The sequence below is a fragment of the Labeo rohita genome, chromosome 23 (genome assembly GCF_022985175.1).
Source record: "Labeo rohita strain BAU-BD-2019 chromosome 23, IGBB_LRoh.1.0, whole genome shotgun sequence".
NCBI classification, from domain to species: Eukaryota; Metazoa; Chordata; class Actinopteri; order Cypriniformes; family Cyprinidae; genus Labeo; species Labeo rohita.
The window spans coordinates 4,021,593-4,041,514 of record NC_066891.1 but is presented as its reverse complement, the minus strand read 5'-3'; the positions used below and the strand labels follow the sequence as shown (position 1 = coordinate 4,041,514).

At 29.9% G+C, this 19,922-nt stretch overlaps 1 protein-coding gene across 1 annotated transcript; it reads right to left on the bottom strand.

Annotated features, from left to right (window-relative positions):
• Positions 1-3,397: 3,397 nt before the first annotated feature.
• scp2b (sterol carrier protein 2b) lies at positions 3,398-19,596 on the bottom strand. The gene is made up of 5 exons (XM_051095696.1): positions 19,444-19,596; positions 15,881-15,980; positions 12,824-12,953; positions 10,000-10,079; positions 3,398-4,177 (listed from the first exon to the last, which is right to left on the bottom strand). Exons 1-5 carry the CDS (start codon positions 19,572-19,574, stop codon positions 4,082-4,084), a joined length of 537 nt encoding a protein of 178 aa, XP_050951653.1. The 5' UTR covers positions 19,575-19,596; the 3' UTR covers positions 3,398-4,081.
• Between the last annotated feature and the right edge of the window lie 326 nt (positions 19,597-19,922).

Sequence of the window (19,922 nt, the reverse complement as noted above, 5' to 3'; positions counted from 1 at the left end):
ACCCCTATAAGAGATTTTTAAAAAATCTGCATATTGCATGTACTAAATTGCAGAAATTATAATATAATAAAAGGCACAGATGTTTTATTAAAAAATAAATGTATAATTATATATTATTAATTTGACATAACACTAATCAACATTTTAAAATTAAACTAAAATGTAAAAAATATTGTTATTTATAAATAAACTTCAACTGAAATAAAATATCATAAAAATAAACCTTGATAAGAGGTTTAAAAAAAAAGGCAAATTGCATGTACTAAATGGCATAAATTATAATATAATAAAAGGCACAGATATTTTATTAAAAAAAATAAATGTATAATTAAATATTATTAATTTGACATAATAAATAATAATTAAACATTTTAAAATTAAACTAAAACATAAAATATTGTTATTTACAAATAAACTTTAACTAAAATAAAAAAATAAATAAACTAAAAAAAACCTTGATATTTTTTTTAAAAAAATCTGCAAATTGCATGTACTAAATAGCATAAATTATAATGTAATAAAAGGCACAGCTGTTTAAAAAAGAACAAACACATTTATTATGATATATTATTAATTTGACATAATAATAATGAACATTTTTAAATTAAACTAAAGCATAAAATCATTTTGTTCTATATGAATAAACTTTAAATTGAAAAAAAAAATTATATATATATATATATATATATATATATATATATATATATATATATATATATATATACATAAAATAAAAGGCACAGACATTTAATAAAAACACGTTTATAATGATATATTATTAATTTGACAAATCACAATAATAATAATCATTTAATAATAAACATTTTAAAATTAAACTAAAACATAAAAAGCATTGATACTTATAAACTTGAACTAAAATAAAATAAATTTAAATAATAATAATAATAATAATAATAATAATAATAATCAACATTTTACAAAAAAAATATTGATTGTGTTACTTGTAAATAAACTTTAACTGAAATGGAATTGGCTGCTAAAAAAAACATTTCTAATTTTTGCTTAGCTTAGGTTGAAGCCACTCATTTTAAAAATATAAATACCATAGATTTTTAAAAACTAATAAAATGTGGAAAAAAACAACAACAAAATTACTAAAACTAAAATCGGAGTATAAACAAAATACAAAAATAAGAACTAATACAAAATATTAACAAAAACTATAATAATATAATAATGCAATAACACTGTTGCAGAGTAAAATATTTCATTAGCTTAATTACCAGTGAATTTTGGTTCTGGGAACAATAGTCTACAGCCATAATAAAAATAATACTACGAAAGTCGTCGCCAACAGCCTTGTGGACAGTTGCGCCTCGGGTGTCCCAAGATCGAATCCCGCCTCGTGGACCTTTCCTAATCCCACCCCCCTCTCTCTCTCCCACTCACTTCCTGTCTCATCTCTACTGTCCTTTCAAGAAAAATTGAAAAACTGGAACCATTTGCTAACATTAAGGGATTAATCTGTGTCAGCAGAGTTATGACTGACAACTAACATCAGCTTTGTTTTGTCCTCTGTTTGTCTCAGACTACACAATACAGCTATGATAATAACAGACCATACAAAACTGTAATTAATAATGCATGTAATATGGAAAAAATAAAGGTTTCAAATGAAGGACACAGACAAAGAGAGTCTGAGCTGTGGAATGTAGGTCAGAGCTCGTTAACAGTTTCAGGGATTTAGTGTTTCAGCTGAAGTTTTCAAAGGAAAAACAAAAGCGTGGCAGACTGGACATCGGCCAGTGGCTTTGGGTGGAAACGTCTGAGCTTTCCAGAAGCGCTGGAACACACACTTACACTGGATCACCTCATGAGAAGAGCAAGAAATGATATACAGGCAAAACAAGCTTCAACATGATTTGAGCACTAAGAAAAAAGAAAAAATGCTGGAGTTGTTTTTGAGTTGCTAAAGCATTGGCCTTTACATTAATAACTAGTTGTTTAACAGACCTGTACACAAAGCGACTTAAATTCCTCTTATTAGAGGGAAAATGCTCTTTTCCACTGGCTTTTGGATTTTTGAGGAAAATACAGCTGAGGTCAAAAGTTTACATACACCTTGCAGAATCTGCAAAATGTTATTATTTTACAAAAATAAGAGGGACCATACAAAATGCATGTTATTTTGAAAGCCCAGTGTTCACATAAAATATGTTTACACACACACACACATATACATATACATACATATATATATATAGTCCCTTGTTTGACCTGAACAGTTAAACTGTCCGCTGTTCTTCAGAAAAATCCTTCAGGTCCCACAAATTATTTGGTTTTCCAGCATTTTTGTGTATTTGAACCCTTTTCAACAATGACTCCATGATTCATCCGTCTTTTCACACTGAGGACAGCTGAGGGACTCATATGCAACTATTACAGAAGGTTCAAACCCTCACTGATGTTACAGAAGGAAACACAATGTATTAAGAGCCGGGGGGTGAAAACTTTTGAACAGAATGAAGACGTGTACATTTTTCTTATTTTGTCTTCTGGGAAACATGTAAGCATCTTCTATAGCTTCAGAAGGACAGTACTAAATGAAAGAAAAAAAAAATTATATTCAGGCAAAATAAAAATGACCACATCTTCATTCTGTTCAAAAGTTTTCACCCCCGGCTCTTAATGCATTGTGTTTCCTTCTAGAGCATCAGTGAGTGTTTGAACCTTCTGTAATATTTGCATACGAGTCCCTCAGTTGTCCTCAGTATGAAAAGACGGACCTCAAATCATACAGTCATTGTTGGAAAGGGTTCAAATAGACAAAAATGTTGGAAAACCAAAGATTTGTGGGACGGGAAGGATTTTTTTTGAAGGACAGCAGACAGTTTAACTGTTCAGGACAAACAAGTGACTCATGAACAACTATCACTAAACAAAAAACACAGCTGTGGAACATTCAGTAACAACACAGTGTTAAGAATCAAGCACATGTAAACTTTTGAACGGGGTCATTTTAATAAATTCATCTATTATTTTCTCTTATGGACTATATGTAAACGTCTTATGTGAAATATCTTATTCAGGTCAGTAATAAATAAAAAAATTACATGCATTTTGCATGATCCCTCTTATTTTCATAAAATCATTAACATTTTGAAGTTTCTGCAAGGCGTATGTAAACTTTTGACCTCAACTGTAAGCTTTGTGACCCACAAAACTTTATGATTCTTACACATCCTGTTCAAGATAATAAAATTAAAAACAGACTCTTCTTATATTAATGATAAAGATTAGGTTTATTTAGTACAAAAGTATTTTAGAATCTGACGGGGAAACACTCAAAAAAACATTGACGTGATGCTATAGTTATACCTGTAAGATACTGTCCAATATATCCATGCACTCATCTGACGGATAATATACGTTCATATAATTGGTGTTTGTTTTATTAAAGCAGCGTTGTAAACCTGCTTCCATTGACCTTGAATATCTATAAAGACAAAAGGGAAGGACTCACAATGTGGTTGTATGCTTTAACAACACGTCCATCCAAAACCCAGTGTTTACGTTTATAGTTTGCAGGCACTTTACTGGGCTTCACTTTGAATAAAACCCTTCAAAGAAAGCAACTGATCCACACACACATACAATTTAAACAGTTATGGGTGTCAGTCAGAGGGGGGGGGGAGAAAAAAAAAAAAAAAAAAAAAAATTCAAGGAGAGATTAATATAGCATTTTCGTAACTGTCTATCAGACTCCTGTGATTAATTAAAATAAATAATTCACCCAAAAATGAGATTTCTAGCATCATTCACTCACCTTCATGTTATTTCAAACCCAAATGACACTTGTAACAGCTTATACTTCGATTTACTCCTCGAAAAAAGACTGAGAATAGTCATATGGTTAACTTTACAGAAATGTATTGGAAAACTGAGTAAACGATGACCAAGCGTTTATTTTTGGGTGAACTATCCCTTTACCTTGTTAGAAAGACGCTGAAACTACAGCGCAGAGACTCATTCGTTGTCTGACTCCTGCAACTACTCTAACAGAGTGAACACTTAGTGGGAGGGGCTACTCGAGACCCCACCCTCTCCGAGGCTCCGCCTCTCACAGCTTGGCTTTGCCCGGCTGCAGCTGCAGGTTCTGTAGCTTCATCGCCATGCCCATGTTTCCGGTGATCTTCAGTTTGCCCTGAAAGAATGCCTGCACAAACAAGAGGACACGAGAGTGATTAACATTGATTTTTTACACATCTTAACCTCCTGAGAGGATAAGCTATTCACTTGTGCTCCAGTAGAGGACATTTATTTTTGTGCAGTATTTTTCTGTGACCTTACATGCCACACTTTAGCATTTCGAAAACCACATGCAGGGCTATTCAAAGATACTAAATAGAAGTTCGGCCATGAAAATGTCCTCTGCCTGTTTGTTTGTTTTTTAAACAAATGAACAAAAACAGTGATTTTGTTTAATTTTTGTATGTCATTGATATTCAGATGAATTCTTGTAAAAGCCTTTAGAAAAATTACAGTTTTAAAGCAGAATATAATGTTCTCTTTCAATAAAAACATTGAATTTTCAATGGCTTTATAAAAATACTTTGTAGAGGATATCAGGACTAAGCACATAAAAAAATAAAAAAATAAAAATCAGTTGAAATAATCAACAAACAAACAAAAACAAAAAATAAATAAATGCTCTGTATTAACATTAGAATATTAAATATTCACATTCATATAAAAAATATGTATGGTTTTGTGTAGTAACACACTGTGTAATAAGTCAGGAATTGAACATTTAATAAAAAAAATAAAATAAAAATTGGTTTATGTATGTTTAGACATGTAGTGGATGATAACATGCCAAAATGCTAAAAAACACAGCTAAATAATTATATTAATTTATTACTAATTATATTATAATTATAATATAATTTATTAATAATTATATTAATTTATATATAAATAACGTATATATATATAAATTATAATTTATATATCTGGCATTTATCTGATGCAAAGTACAGCGAAAACAGTACAGTTTTGAAATATTTTCACTAATTTAAATAACTGTTTTGTATTTGAATATTTTTGTAAAAATAGAATTTATTCCTGTGATTTCAAAAGCTGAATTTTTAGCATCATTACTCGTCATGTGATCCTTCAGAATCATTCTAATATTCTGATTTGCTGCTCGAAAAATTATTATTATTATTATTATTATTATCATCATTGTTGAAAACAGCTGAGTAGAATTTTTCCAGGTTTCTTTGATGAATAGAAAGTTAAGAAGAACAGCATTTATCTTAAATAGAAATCTTATGTAACATTATAAATCTTTTATCATCACTTTCGATCGACTTAAAGCATCCTTGCTCAATAAAATTATTAATTTCTATAATTTCTTTCCAAAAAACAATTATACTGACTTATTATATGTCGTCATGTGACACTGAAGACTGGAGTAATGATGCTGAAAATTCAGCTTTGATCACAGGAATAAATTACATGTTAAAATATATTAAAAGTTATTTTAAATTGTAAAATATTTCAACATTTTACTGTTTTGGCAAAAAGTTGAAAAGCTTGATTTATGTATATGCAAATAAATATGAATAAATGAATAAGACGTGAATGTCATATTGTAATCAATTAAAAAATGAAAATCTTACAATTAATTTATGATTTTCTGACGTGTCAAAATCATTTTCCTCTAGGACTCAAGGTACAACGAAACTCAACAATTCGATTACCTACTTTAACTTTTCAAGGTCAGGTGAATTCTCTCAATAGTGGTTCTCTAGCCGCATAGAAAGGCGTGCCGTGACACGACTGTGAAAGAGCAACAGCAACTGTGGCCGTAAAGACAGGCTTTAATGAGTCCTCTTTTGAAGGACAGAAACGCTTCTCGCAGAAGGGATGAACCCTGAAACCATTTCAGCGAATGACTCATTAAAGCTTTGTTTGTAAGTGCCGCACAACCGTACGCCTCCATCTCTGCTGACAGGAAGCACTCAGGTAGCACTAAAACAGAGTCACGAGTGAACGCGGATAATGACTTCCAATGTCAGTCTGTTCCCAAACATCGGTTACCAGCTGTGTAGAAGCAATTACACAATATAAAAACGAATTAAGGTCAGGAAAATATAGTCAGATTTCACTCTGACAGACGATACTAAAAACACCATCTCAACTGCAGCTTTTCCCACACAGTTGCGAAAGGACAAAAAAATGACTGTGAGATGTGAGAGGAATGGAAATGGATGGAAACTTGAATGAAAATGGAAACTTTACATTATGAGGATGAGTACTGAACATAAACGCAGTTTACCCAAAAATGAAAATTTGAAGAAAACACTTATCCTCAGGTCATCCAAGATGTAGATGTGCTTGTTTCTTCATCAGATTTGGAGAAATGTAGAATCACATCACTTGTTCACCAATGGATCCTCTGCAGTGAATAGGTGCTGTCAAATCGAAAGTCCAAAGAGCTTATAAAAACATCACAATAATCCACAAGTAATCCACACCACACCAGTCCATCAATTAACATCCTGTTTTGGCTTGTAAACAGTGTTTGATTTGTGCATATTCCTCTCCTGATTCAGACAAGATGACTGTATCACTGGAGAAAGCATATTATAGATGGAGGACTCGATCTGCAACAGTTTGAAGCTAAAAACACCTTAATGCTGGATTTGCTTCTTACAAACATGCAGCTTTTCACTTTTTAAGATGTTAATTGATGGAGTGAAGTGGTGTGGATTACTTGTGGATTATTGTGATGTTTTTATCAGATGTTTGGACTCTCCTTCTGACGGCGCCCATTCACTGCAAAGGATCCATCGGTGAGCAAGTGATGTTTTGCTATATTTCTCAAAATCTGTTTTGATGAAACAAACTCATCTACATCTTGGATGGCCTGAGGGTAAGTACATTTTCAAGTATTTTTTTTATTTTTGTGTAAACACTTGGAGAGGGGATTTAAATTGGAAAATAATAGCATTATTTTTGTTTTCTAGTTACTGATAAACCTGTACATCCCAAAATTAATGATTTTTTGTAACAGGTTAAATGGTTTAAAAAAATCTGAAATAAAAAATAAACAATAATAAACTCATCTACATCTTGGTTGGCCTGAAGGTGAGAACATTTTCAGCAAATTTTCATTTTTGTGTAAACTATTCCTTAAAGATAGAAACTTTTGTATCAAACTGGCTTTGTGGTGGCATAGAAATTAATTTCTATAATGTCATCACTGTCTGTTACATTTGAATGCTGAACATTCTATTACTGGAATTCTAAGGGAAACTTAAAATTTAAATAAAAACTGAAAAAGGCTGGGATTCAAATTGGAAAATAATGGCATTATTTTTGATTTCTAGTTATTGATAAATATGTACATCCCCAAAATTAATGATTTTTTGGTAACAGGTTAAATGGCTTAAAAATCTGAAATAAAAACTAAACAATCATAAACTCATCTACATCTTGGTTGGCCTGAGGGTGAGTACATTTTCAGCAAATTTTCACTTTTGTGTAAACTGTTCCTTAGAGATAGAAACTTGTTTGTATCAAATTGACTTTGTGGTGGCGTAATATCACAATTTAACACTAGATCTAATATCTAATAAATGATAATGAATGCAAAACTGGCTATTGGTGGTTAAATAGATGCAGGACAGACGAATTAAGTCCAAAAAACCTTTGCTAGAAATAAATTACTATGATGTCATCACTGTCTGTTACATTTAAATTCTGAACATTCTATTATTGGAATTCTGAAGGAAACCTGAAATTTAAATAAAAACTGAAAAAGGCTGAGATTTAAAATTGAAAATAATAGCATTATTTTTGTTTTCTAGATGATGATAAATCTGTACACACCAAAAATTAAAGATTTTTTTTTAACCTAGTTAACAGGTTACATGGTTTAAAAAGGTGAAAAAAAAAATCCCAAACATTCACGGCATTTAAAATGTGTCTCGAGCTAAAAAAAGTCATTTGCGGACTTGGCTACTGAATCAGTTCAGGTTGAGTACGGTCAGGTTAAACAGTCTCACTGGAGCTTGTTGATCAGTCATGGGTCAAAAATGTCTTTCGCTCCATCTGTGTCTTTTCCAAGAAGAGTGAAGTGTGGAAATTTGAAAGAATGGAAACTCTCTCTGATCCAGATGGGAGGCCGCACAATAATCTTTCTTTCTCAATATGGGTCATTAGCATTACAAAAAGGAAAGCAAGTGGGAAAGAGAGTGTTTATGAGCGTCTGTGGAGAAACTGTTCATGGAAAACAGGAGGTGGATTTGAGACAATGTACAAAAGGTGGGTGGGAGCTACACGAACCATGCTTTTAAGTGCTCAACCTTGACACTCCTCAAAAGAGAGACTGAAAAATAGAAAATGTCTTGACGTTTCCTTTATGCATTTGTGAATCACAGATTAATATAAAAAGGCACTTTCATAGCTAAAAAAAAAAAAAACAATACTGCTTTGAATTTACTGTCACATGCACGGATGCAGATCTCAGTTCATCAAACAAAAAAAGAAAAAAAACCTTATGAAGGACAGTGTAAAGAAAAGAAAAACATCTGGGTTCATGTGGGATGAGTCTCTGTGGTATATCCAAACAGGAAAACTGAGACTAATCAGCCAAAATCATAATTATAACCATGCAAACCACTTGGAAATGTCAGCGATCTGCTTTAGCAGCCCTTCTAGGCTTTTTTTTTTTTTTTTACAAGTCATTATTTTCCAGGATATGTTATGCAACCTATGTTTAAAAGTCAGCATGAAATAACATTTTCAACCTAGTTTAACTGTATAATTTGACACATAATACTGTTCTCTAACGCTCCCAAAGGCTGCATTTATTTGATTAAAAATTTCAGAAAATCAGTAAAAATGCAAAATATTATTACGATTTAAAATTACTTGTTTTCTATGAGAATATATGTTAAAATTTTATTTATTCCTGTGACGCAGAGCTGAATTTTCATCATCATTACTCCAGTCTTCAATGTCAAATGATCATTCAGAAATAATTTTAAATGCTGATTTGCTGCTCAAAAAAGATTTATTATTATGCTTAATATATTTGGAAACTGCAATACTTTCTTTATAAATAAAAAGCTAAAAAAAAAGAACAGCAACTTAATGTATGCTTTCTGAATAAAAGTATTAATTATAAAAAAATATCAATTTTATATAATCATAAGTATTTTAAAAAAAAAAAAAAAAAAAAAAACTACTACTACTACTCTCCAAACATTTGCATGCTAGTGTACTTTAAGTAAAAAATAACTTTTAAAAATCACTAAACATTTTAGGAGCTGTTTTTACCAGTTTTGTTAACCACATATAATTTTATTCATTTAACACACTTTAATTACAATATTAATATTAAATTGAATTACAATACAAGCTTTTTTCAATATATTTTAGTTGAAATATTTTCAAAAGTATTTAAAGTAACCGTTTATGTATATTGGTATTCATGCAATTTTTTTATTAATTTAAAAGCTGTTATTTTAATTGTATTTTTAATTACGCATACTTTGTATTTTAAAGATTTAAATTAACATTTTAAAAGCTGTTATCAACAGCGTTTTTAATTATGTATAATTTGTATTTATATAAAACATTTTTAGTACTATTTTAACATCCTAAACACTGTAAATATCTAAACAATACTAAAGCAAGCATTAATAAGCTTAAATAAATATAAAAATTAAATAAGAAAAACTGCATAAGATATTAAAAGCAGTTTTAAGAAAATGTCTTGAATGAAGTTTATTTTATTTGATCCACTAGCAAATGTTTTTTTTTCTTATTACATTTTTTTTTTTTTTTTTTTAAACAAATAATAGCTTGTTTCATAAATGTTTCTGTATTTTTAATGGGGAAAAAAAAAACACATTTTTTGCAGTCTAGCTTGTAACTGAAAAGTAATATGCATAGCTCATATTATTTCTCGGTGAGACAGAGGGCTGTTTTGCTGATTTGTCTGTCTGCTCTAGTAGCACTTACGGTCTGTGGATTCATCTTTCCAGTCATGAGGTCCAGCAGGTCAGAGTCGGCCATGGCAATGGTGCAGTCTGCTTTCTTTTCTGAAGAAGAAAAAGGCAGAACATTAAAGCAATGGGAAACAGGCAGCTCAAAACATGTTGGTTTGCTGTGTTTAGCTCTTGTTACACAATGAATGAGAATCCGGCAAGCGTAAGCAGGTTTGATTCTGGTCATTAGGCTACACACACACTCTCTTGCTTTCATTTCCTCTCATCTTCCACTCAAATCTCATGGACTCACACAAACACCTGTGAATACCTGTGACGTCACACAACAACGCATCATTCAAACTGATGAGAAAGGTGAGGAAGAGCACAAGCGCATGCACAACTGCAGAAAGGGCGCCAAATGCCTCAAGACACATTCTCAAATGAGGTTTCACTTCATATAAGAGAGATGGTTTGAGGGATTAAATCGTGCGGCTTGTTGAGGAGAGGTGCACTGCTATTTTCTTAATGATTTTTCTAAGTCTGATTTAACAGAGCTGATTTATGCCAACGTACTAGTCACTGTTTGAATTTCAAAGCTATGTCTTTATCTGAAATGCACATTTTCAAAGTAAAACTTGAAAACACTCAAAAAATGACTCATTGTGTCATTAAAAACAGCGGCCTTCTTTTGGTGCTTTTACTACTTTAATTCTTGAAAGGAAATATTTCAAAAGCTGCCATTTTAAAAGAAATGTTAATTATGTATAATTTGCATTGATTTAATAAGTGTTTTTACATCATTTAAAAGCTGTTACTTTAATAGCATTGCAAATTATGTATAATTTGCATTTAATACACTTCAATTAACATTTTAAAAGTTGTTATTTTAATAAAATTAAGTATTTTTATTCATGTAATCATTTTTTAATAATTTAAAAGCTGTTATTTTAAATATTATTGTTAATTATGTATAATTTGCATAAATGATACGTTAATTCAAATATTTAAAAATCTTTAACAGTTTTAATCATCCATAATTTGTATTCATTTAATACATTTTAATTACAATGTTAATATTAAATTTAATTACAATATAAGCTGTTTTCAATATATATTAATTTAAATGTATTAATTGAATTTTTATGTATATTGGTATTCATGCAATAGATACAATTATTACAATATTAATATTAAATTTAATTACAAGCCATTATAAGCTGTTTATAATAAGCTGTTTTCAATATATTTTAATTAAAATATCTCTCAAGTTTTTAAAAGAATTATGTATACTTTTATTCATGCAATATATTTTTAATAATTTAAAAGCTGTTATTTTAATAGTACTGTTAATTATGTATAATTTGCATTCATTTAATAAATTTTTAATCATTTAAAAGCATTTATTTTAATGGGATGGTTCATTATGTGTAATTTACATAAATCATAAATGTAAATTAGAATATTTTAAAAGCTGTTTTTAACAGTTTTGTTAATCATGTATAATTTATAATCATTTTAATTACAACATTAATATTATATTTAATTACAATATAAGAGGTTTTCAATCAATTTTAATATATTTTTTTAAATTGTTTACTATGTATATTGGTAGTTATGCAGTATAGTTTTGAATAATTAAATTGCTGTTTTTAACAGCATTTTTAATTATGTATATTTTGCATTAATTTAATATATTTTATTCAAAATATGATATTTAATAGTATTGTTAGTTATGTAAAATTTGTATTCATTTAATATATTTTTTAAATAATTTAAATTAATTTATTGATAATTATGTATTCTTTGCATTAACTTAATTTTTATTACTAACTGAACATTTTAAATGCTGTAATTTTAATAGCATTGTTAATTGTGTATAATTGATATTCATTTGATACATGTTCAATCATTTAAAATTTGATATTTTAATTACATTGTTTATGTATAATTTGCATAAATAACTGTTAATTATAATATTTTAAAAGCTGTTTTAACAGTTTTGTTAATCATGTATAAACTGTATTCATTTAATACATTTTAATTATTACAATATTAATATTAAATTTAATTACAAGCTGTTATAATCTGTTTATAATAAGCTGTTTTCAATATATTTTAATTAAAATATCTCTCAAGTTTGTAAAAGAATTATATATACTTTTATTCATGCAATATATTTTTAATAATTAAAAAGCTGTTATTTTAATAGTATTGTTAATTATGTATCATTTGAAATTAAAAGATTTAAATTAACGTTCTAAAAGCTGTTTTTAATAGCATTTTTAATTATGGATCATTTGTATTCAATACATTTTATTTGAAATATGATATTTAATAGTATTGCTAATTATGTATAATTTGTATTTATTTAATACATTTTTAAATAATTAAAAAAGCTGTTATTTTAACAGTATTGTTAATTATGGTAAATATGCACTAATAAAATAAAATTATTAAATTATTAATTATGTTCATGAATTTGCAAATCATTTCGTAAAGATTACATTTATGTATTTGGTAATTGATTTCAGTTAGTTAATTAAGTATTATATATTAATTTTAAGTGGGTTCTGATGTTGTTGGTAGAAAGAGTGTGTGTGTGTGTGTGTGTGTGTGTCAAAGCAGAAGTTGTTCTAATCACTGCTTGCAGTTTTCAGAAACACAAGAAAATGTCAAACCCTGGGGACAATAACGAACCTCTTCCCTCAACCCATGACCCCAAAAAACAATTTGTACTGCCTTTTTCAAGTAAAATAACTAAACCTGATCCAGGTGCGTCCAGCCCGACACACTGACGAGCTGAAAAATGTCAGCCGTTCACAGATCAATACTGTCTGCATTTAGAACAGACTCACCGGCATCATTGTGAACGGAGCCTTTTCCGTTCTTAACATCAACGATCCAGACGGCTTCCTTTCCTCCCGGCCCATCCTTCACCTTGAAGGCAAAAACACCTCCGATCTTTTTCACAAATTGCTCTCCATCCTGCAAACACACACACACACAAATGTCACAGAGCTCATCAGCTGCACACCCGCCGTATACCGTGTGACCCGCAGCTAAACTTAAAAGATGAAACTTTAGATAACTTTTGTTCTCACTGCCAAAAATTGACCCAATCGACGAGACTTGATTTTAACCTTGGAAAGAGATAATAAAATGCTACTAAATATCTGCACTGCATACAAACAGCATTTCCATCCTATTCGTTACACTTGCTTGCTTTTTACACAAAGCATAAACAGCTTCAAAACAGCATCAAAATGCAGCGCTATTAACATAAAACGCACCGCTCAGCCTTCCAAGCCTGTGAAAGCGAAACATTAAATTTCCCTGTAAAATTACACACTACATTTCAGAGTGTAATGGAGCAAAACTGATCTAAAAGCACATCGTTTTTTCCCCAGAGTCCTTCTGGTAGTGTAAAAGGTCGTTATTTGAGTCTTTTTTGGGGGCAGAGGCTGAAATGTGGCTGATGGTGGGAGATTATAAGCGTCTCGGCCGTGTGGGAGTTAAACAGGGCGAATCTTAAGAAGGTGCAAGAGTAACAGCTGAAAGATAACAAACATGCATCGTTTAGCCACATCATTAAACATAACCAAGACTGAGCTTAAATATATGGCCAGATAATCAGAGGAACAAATCAATAAATGAGGGTTTTAAGAGTTTATGCAAACATTAAAATGGACATGTCACTCCAAATCTGTCGGAAAGAATACAATACAAAAGAAAACATCTTGCAAAGGTATTTTTGAAGCTGATGCATCCGTTCAACGCAAGTGGGTGGCCATTTTTACTATCACAGTTCACAGTTCATAAACACTACAACTATTTTTTCACATTTAATGATAATACCAGTTCATTCTCTCTTCTAAAGATTAAAAAAAAAAAAATATATATATATATATATATATATATATATATATACACAGTGAAAAGTTTTGGAACAGTAAGATTTAATGTCTCCTAAAGAAATCACTTTAAAGCATCCTAAATAAAAGTATTAATTTTTATAATTTCCTCAAAAAAAAAAAAAAAAAATTATACTAACTCCAAGCTTTTGAATGGTATAGTGTATAATGTTACAAAAGCTTTTAATTTCAGATAAATGCTGATCTTTGGGTCTTTCTATTCATCAAATCGTATATTATTTGTTGCATATTTCTATTAATAATTAATGTTACATATTCGTATAATTAATTAATATTAAATATTGATAATAATAATAATAATAATAATAAACATTTCTTAAACAGCAAATCAGCGTATTAGAATGATTTCTGAAGCATCATGTGACACTGAAGACTGGAGTAATGATGCTGGAAATTTAGCTTTGATCACAGAAATAAATTACATTTTAAAACATATTCAAATAGAAAGCAGTTATTTAAATATTAAATATATTTCAAAATTTTACTGCTTCGTTCATTTCAATTAATTTATTTAATATATTAGCCTATGTAAAGTCTATGCCATAAAATCGATATAATTCGATTACATTTCAAAGAAAATGAAATGTCTTTAAAATATTACACGATAGTTTTCTTGCACAGTCCAAATTAGTCTTTACAGAAGAAAACATATAATTTTATAATTTAGGGGGGGAAAACACTAATATACATTCCTTTTATTGTGTCGATAATTTGCTTTTTGTAGCTTAATATACAGACACTTCTGTAAAAAAATTTGAGGGTGGTAAGATTGTGTAAATGTTTTTGAAAGAAGTCTCTTTTGCTCACCAAGGCTGCATTTATTTGATCCAAAAATACAGTAAAATTGTGAAATATTATTATAATTTAAATCAGTTGTTTGTCTTTGAATATATCGTACAATGTAATTTATTTCTGTGATCAAAGCTGAATTTTCAGCATCATTACTCCAGTCTTTAGTGTCACATGATTCTTCAGAAATCATTTTAATATGCTGATGTGCTGCTCAAGAAACATTTCTGATTATTATCAATGTTGAAAACAGTTGTGCTGCTTCATATTTTTACATTTAAAACAACTTTCTCAGACATTCTGCATAAATGTTCCTTTTTACGTTACAAGTAAGAAAGTATATTATATGCGACCCTGGACCACAAAACTAGTCATAAGGGTCATAAGGGTTAATTTTGCTAAATAAATAAGCTTCCCATTGATGTATGGTTTAAGATAGGACAATATTTGGCCGAGATACAACTATTTGAAAATCTAGAATCTGAGAATCTAAATATTGAGAAAAATCGCCTTTAAAGTTGTCCAAATTAAGCATTAGCAATGCATATTACTAATCAAGTTTTGATACATTTACAAAATATCTTTATCTTTACTTGATTTCCTAAGGATTTTTGACATAAAAGAAAAACCAGTAACTTTGACCCTTACCATGTATTTTGGCTATTGCAACAAATATACCCATCCTACTTTAAACTGCTTCTGTGGTCAGGGTCACATATGTGTTTGGTCCAATACGAGGTCAATAACTACCCTGTAAACGCGGATGACAAGGCTAAGCGTGTAAAGACAGTGTCGTGGTTCGATTTATAATATTAACCAGTTTATGAAAGAGTAGTTTTAGGAAGGGGATTGACACATGTCGCCAAACACCTTAAAAGACTACGTGATACACATGAAATGGCATGAAAAGGATCGACCTTGTAATACCAAGGGATTTGGCTTTAATAAAAAGACGATCCTTTCAGCACCCAATAACTTTGTAGTCTGAATAAAAACCTTCCACTTCAGCCAGCAGGGAAAAGCAGGCCTGAAACCTGACAGCGGATCATTCCTGACATGATTAAAGCCAGGTAATAACACGGATTCAGTCTAATCTTGCTGTAGCCTTGGGCAGAGATGTTGAGGTGTTAAGAGGCGTTAACAGTGCAGTCCATGAATTCAGATAAATGAACCGAACAGGGCTTCTCGTACCTCAAGCAGCTTTTTACTGATCTCCTGGAAGACGGCATGAGCTTTGAAGCCCTCTAGACCTGACGATGAACTGGTCAAGACCGCCTGGATGTGTGGAGAGCTGGGAATGAAAGATATACACAAGAAAAACACACTCAGAAAACATGGTTGAAAGAATAATTAGAAATAGATTTGAAACCAACAGTTTTGGGTGAACTCTTCCTTTAAGTAGATTTGCGCAATGTGAAAAACGCGGAAATCCAGTCAAGTGAATGGAACTTACAGTATAACGTGGAAATGTCATAAAATGTAGCAAATTTTGGATCAATAACTCAAAAGAAGTGATGTACAGTTAATTAGATCATGGTATGAGCACATGAACTTCATCTTTTCATCAAAAGCTGCTCCGAGAGTCACCTCATGACCATTTTACTGTTGCATTTGAAAAAAACTGTCTTCATATTATAAACAGAGAAAGATCGTGGCAACCCTTCAAAATAAAAGTCCAGTTTTAACTTGTCAGTCTCATAAGAAGTATTAGTAAATTATTATTAATTCATCATTTTTAAGGAATAATTACGCACATTTCCTCGATGTTTTAAATTTAACTGCAAACCTCTGCAGTGCAGGACTTTTGTTTACCTTTCAAAAATATTCCTTAAAGTTGTAATGCTATTACGGCTTTATTTTATTACCACCGTTTTTGATAATAATTTTGTAGTAAATCATAAATACAGAAAAATTACAACACACAAGACAGAATTTCTGGAAAAATAAAATATTTAATAGGGCCCTATTATTGTAAACGTTTAATAAATCATTAAGATGTTAAACCATTAAAATGAAATGTGACTCATACAGGATTTGGGAAAAAGAAAACATACATTATAGAGGCCTAATTGTTGTTCAATTTAGTTTCTTTTCTTTTTTAATAAAGTTTAAATATTTCAATTCATTAGACAAACTTTGGTTACTGAAATATAATTTAACCACTAAAACAGAGAGCAGAAAATTAAAAAAAGGAAAACTTTTAAAACAAGAAGCATAACGTGGCTATACAGTTTGAATCTAGTCAGTATTATATCCTTATCTTGAAGAGCATTTCTGAGAAAAACTATTGCCATATTATAGACCATTTCGCTAGATGTAAACAACACTGGTCCAGAAGCGCTTCCTGTTTTTTTGTTTTTTATTTTTTTTTTAATTCACATATACAAATACATCTTAAAGGTGCTAATGTAACATTTTCATCCAGTCAAATGTTATGTTGGTTGTATTTTTTGTGATGTTTGTGTAAAGTAAAAAAAAAAAAAAAGAAACAGGAAGTGTATCGGGACCAGCATGTTTACATCTAGCGAAATGGTCTATAAACTCAGAAACATAGTGGCAAACTGTCAAAATAAAAGTTCGGTTTTACTTGAAAATGTGACAGAAACACATTCATATTGTACAGCACAATGTAATTCTCATAACAACAACAACGATTATTAAATCATTATTTAAAATATTTTTAAGGTATAATTTTCATACATTTTCCTCCATGTTTTAATTTTAATTGTAACCCTCTGCAGCTCAGGACTTTGTTTACCTTTTGAAATATTCCTTAAAGTTTTAATGTTATATGCTTTCATTTGATTACCACCGTTTTTGATAATAAATTGTAGCAAATCATAAATACAGAAAAATTACAACACACAAGACAGAATTTCTGGAAAAATAAAATATTTAATAGGGCCTATTATTGTAAAATGTTTAACAAATTATTAAGATGTTAAAGTAGTTAAACCATTAAGACGAAATGTGACTCATACAGGATTTGGGAAAAAGAAAACATACATTATAGAGGCCTAATTGTTGTTCAATTTAGTTTCCTTTTTTTTTGTTGTTGTTGCTCCTTAAATAATGTTTAATGATTTCAATTCATTAGACAAGCTTTGGTTACTAAAATGTAATTTAAACACTAAAACGGAGCACAGAAAATTAAAAAAAAAAAAATTAAAAACAATTAGTATAACGTGGATATACAGTTTGAATCTAGTCAGTATCATATCCTTATCTTGAAGAGCATTTCTGAGAAATATTATATTATAAATAAATATTGCCATATTATAAACTCAGAAACGTCACGGCAAACTGTCAAAATAAAAGTTCGGTTTTACTTGAAAATGTGACAGAAACACATTAATATTGTACAGCAGAATGTAATTCTCATAACAACAACAACGATTATTAAATTATTATTTAAAATATTTTTAAGGTATAATTTTCATACATTTTCCTCCATGTTTTAATTTTAACTGTAACCCTCTGCAGCTCCTGACTTTGTTTACCTTTTGAAATATTCCTTAAAGTTTTAATGTTATATGCTTTCATTTGATTACCACCGTTTTTGATAATCCTGTATAAATACAGAAAAATTACAACACACAAGACAGAATTTCTGGAAAAATACAATATTGTATATTGTAAACATTTAATAAATGATTAAGTTGTTAAAGTGATTAATTGATTAGACATGCTTTGTGATTATTAAAATAAAAATTATTTAAAATTTAATTAAACCTTTAAAATGGAATCTGACACACAGAATTTGGAGAAAAGATTAAAAAAAACAAAAAAAAAAACAACATACATTATAGAGGCCTAAAAATTGTTGTTAAATTTAGTTTCATCGTTTAATTTGATTTATTTGTTTATTTTAACAAAATGTTTCTTGATTTGAATTCATTAGACATGCTTTGGTTTCTAAAATGTAATTTAACCACTAAAACAAGCACACAGAAGTAGGAAGTAAAACGTGGCTATACAGGTTTGAATCTAGTCACTATTATATCCTGATCTCTCCCCTATACTTTCCCATCTCTCTGTACTTATTCTGTCATAAACACTTTCAAACCCCATATATCCAATCTAAAAAGGACAACGGGGCTGTTTTAAGTTCAGCACAAATATTTAAGCACAGGAAGACATCCAGACACAAAGATCTCTGAATGATCTGATCACACAAGACATGTGGAGTTACTCAGAGACTATACCAAAACACTCACATAAACATGCTGGAGACAGCAAGATGAAAACAATTTGCTCCTCAACAAACTAGTTACTTTTATTGTTTTGGGATATCAGAAACAATTGGATGACCTTGGATATTTTCTCATGGGAAAAACAAACACATGTAATATTAAATCTATATTTTTTTTCATAGTATAGTAATTTTTTTTTATTTTAATAACCTATAAATATATATTAAAAAAAAAACTATATATTAAATAAACACTCAAATATACTTTCTTTTGCACAAATACAGTGTATTTTGGGTGCTGAATTAGTTTATTCTTTAGAATTTAGCTCCAATAAGCTAGAAATGATGGTTAACCATTAGTTCAATCCACTGCCATTCTAAGTATTTTATATGACCAAATCAAAAACATAAAACCTCTAATAAATGGCACACAAACATCTAAATGACCTCCATATGCTGCTGTCATTCTCTGAGCTCTACAGAAGCATTAAAACACGCTGTGTGACTGTAAGCAGACAATAACTATAAACTCACGTCTGATCATCATCCTCATCATCCTCACCTTGAAACTTGTAGCACTCGCATTGTTGCTGAATGTGAACTGCAGACAGACAGGTGATCAAAAGGCCGCTGGCACTCGGACAATCGGCAATACTTTTGGATCTGAACGCTACTTCCGGGTTCCGTGGCCATGAGGCAGACCTGAATAATCAAACACTGATCGAGAAGCTTGTGATTGTTTTATTCACAAGGTTTGAATATACAATGATTAAAGGAGTGCCTTATAACTCTCTAAATTAATATTTTCTTTCATTAATGTTATACTTTGATTATTTATACATTTTCAAGTAACCTAAGTTAATAAGAACAGACTTAATTCACACATTATAATTAATTGTTTATAAATATTTTTAAATGTTGTTCAAAAAGCTAGATTAAGAGTTTATAGTTTACAGGTTTTATCGCTTTGGGCTGCGATGTGTGTTATTATTATTATTATTATTACAAGGTAATTCCTAAAATAGCATGCTTTTTTTTTTT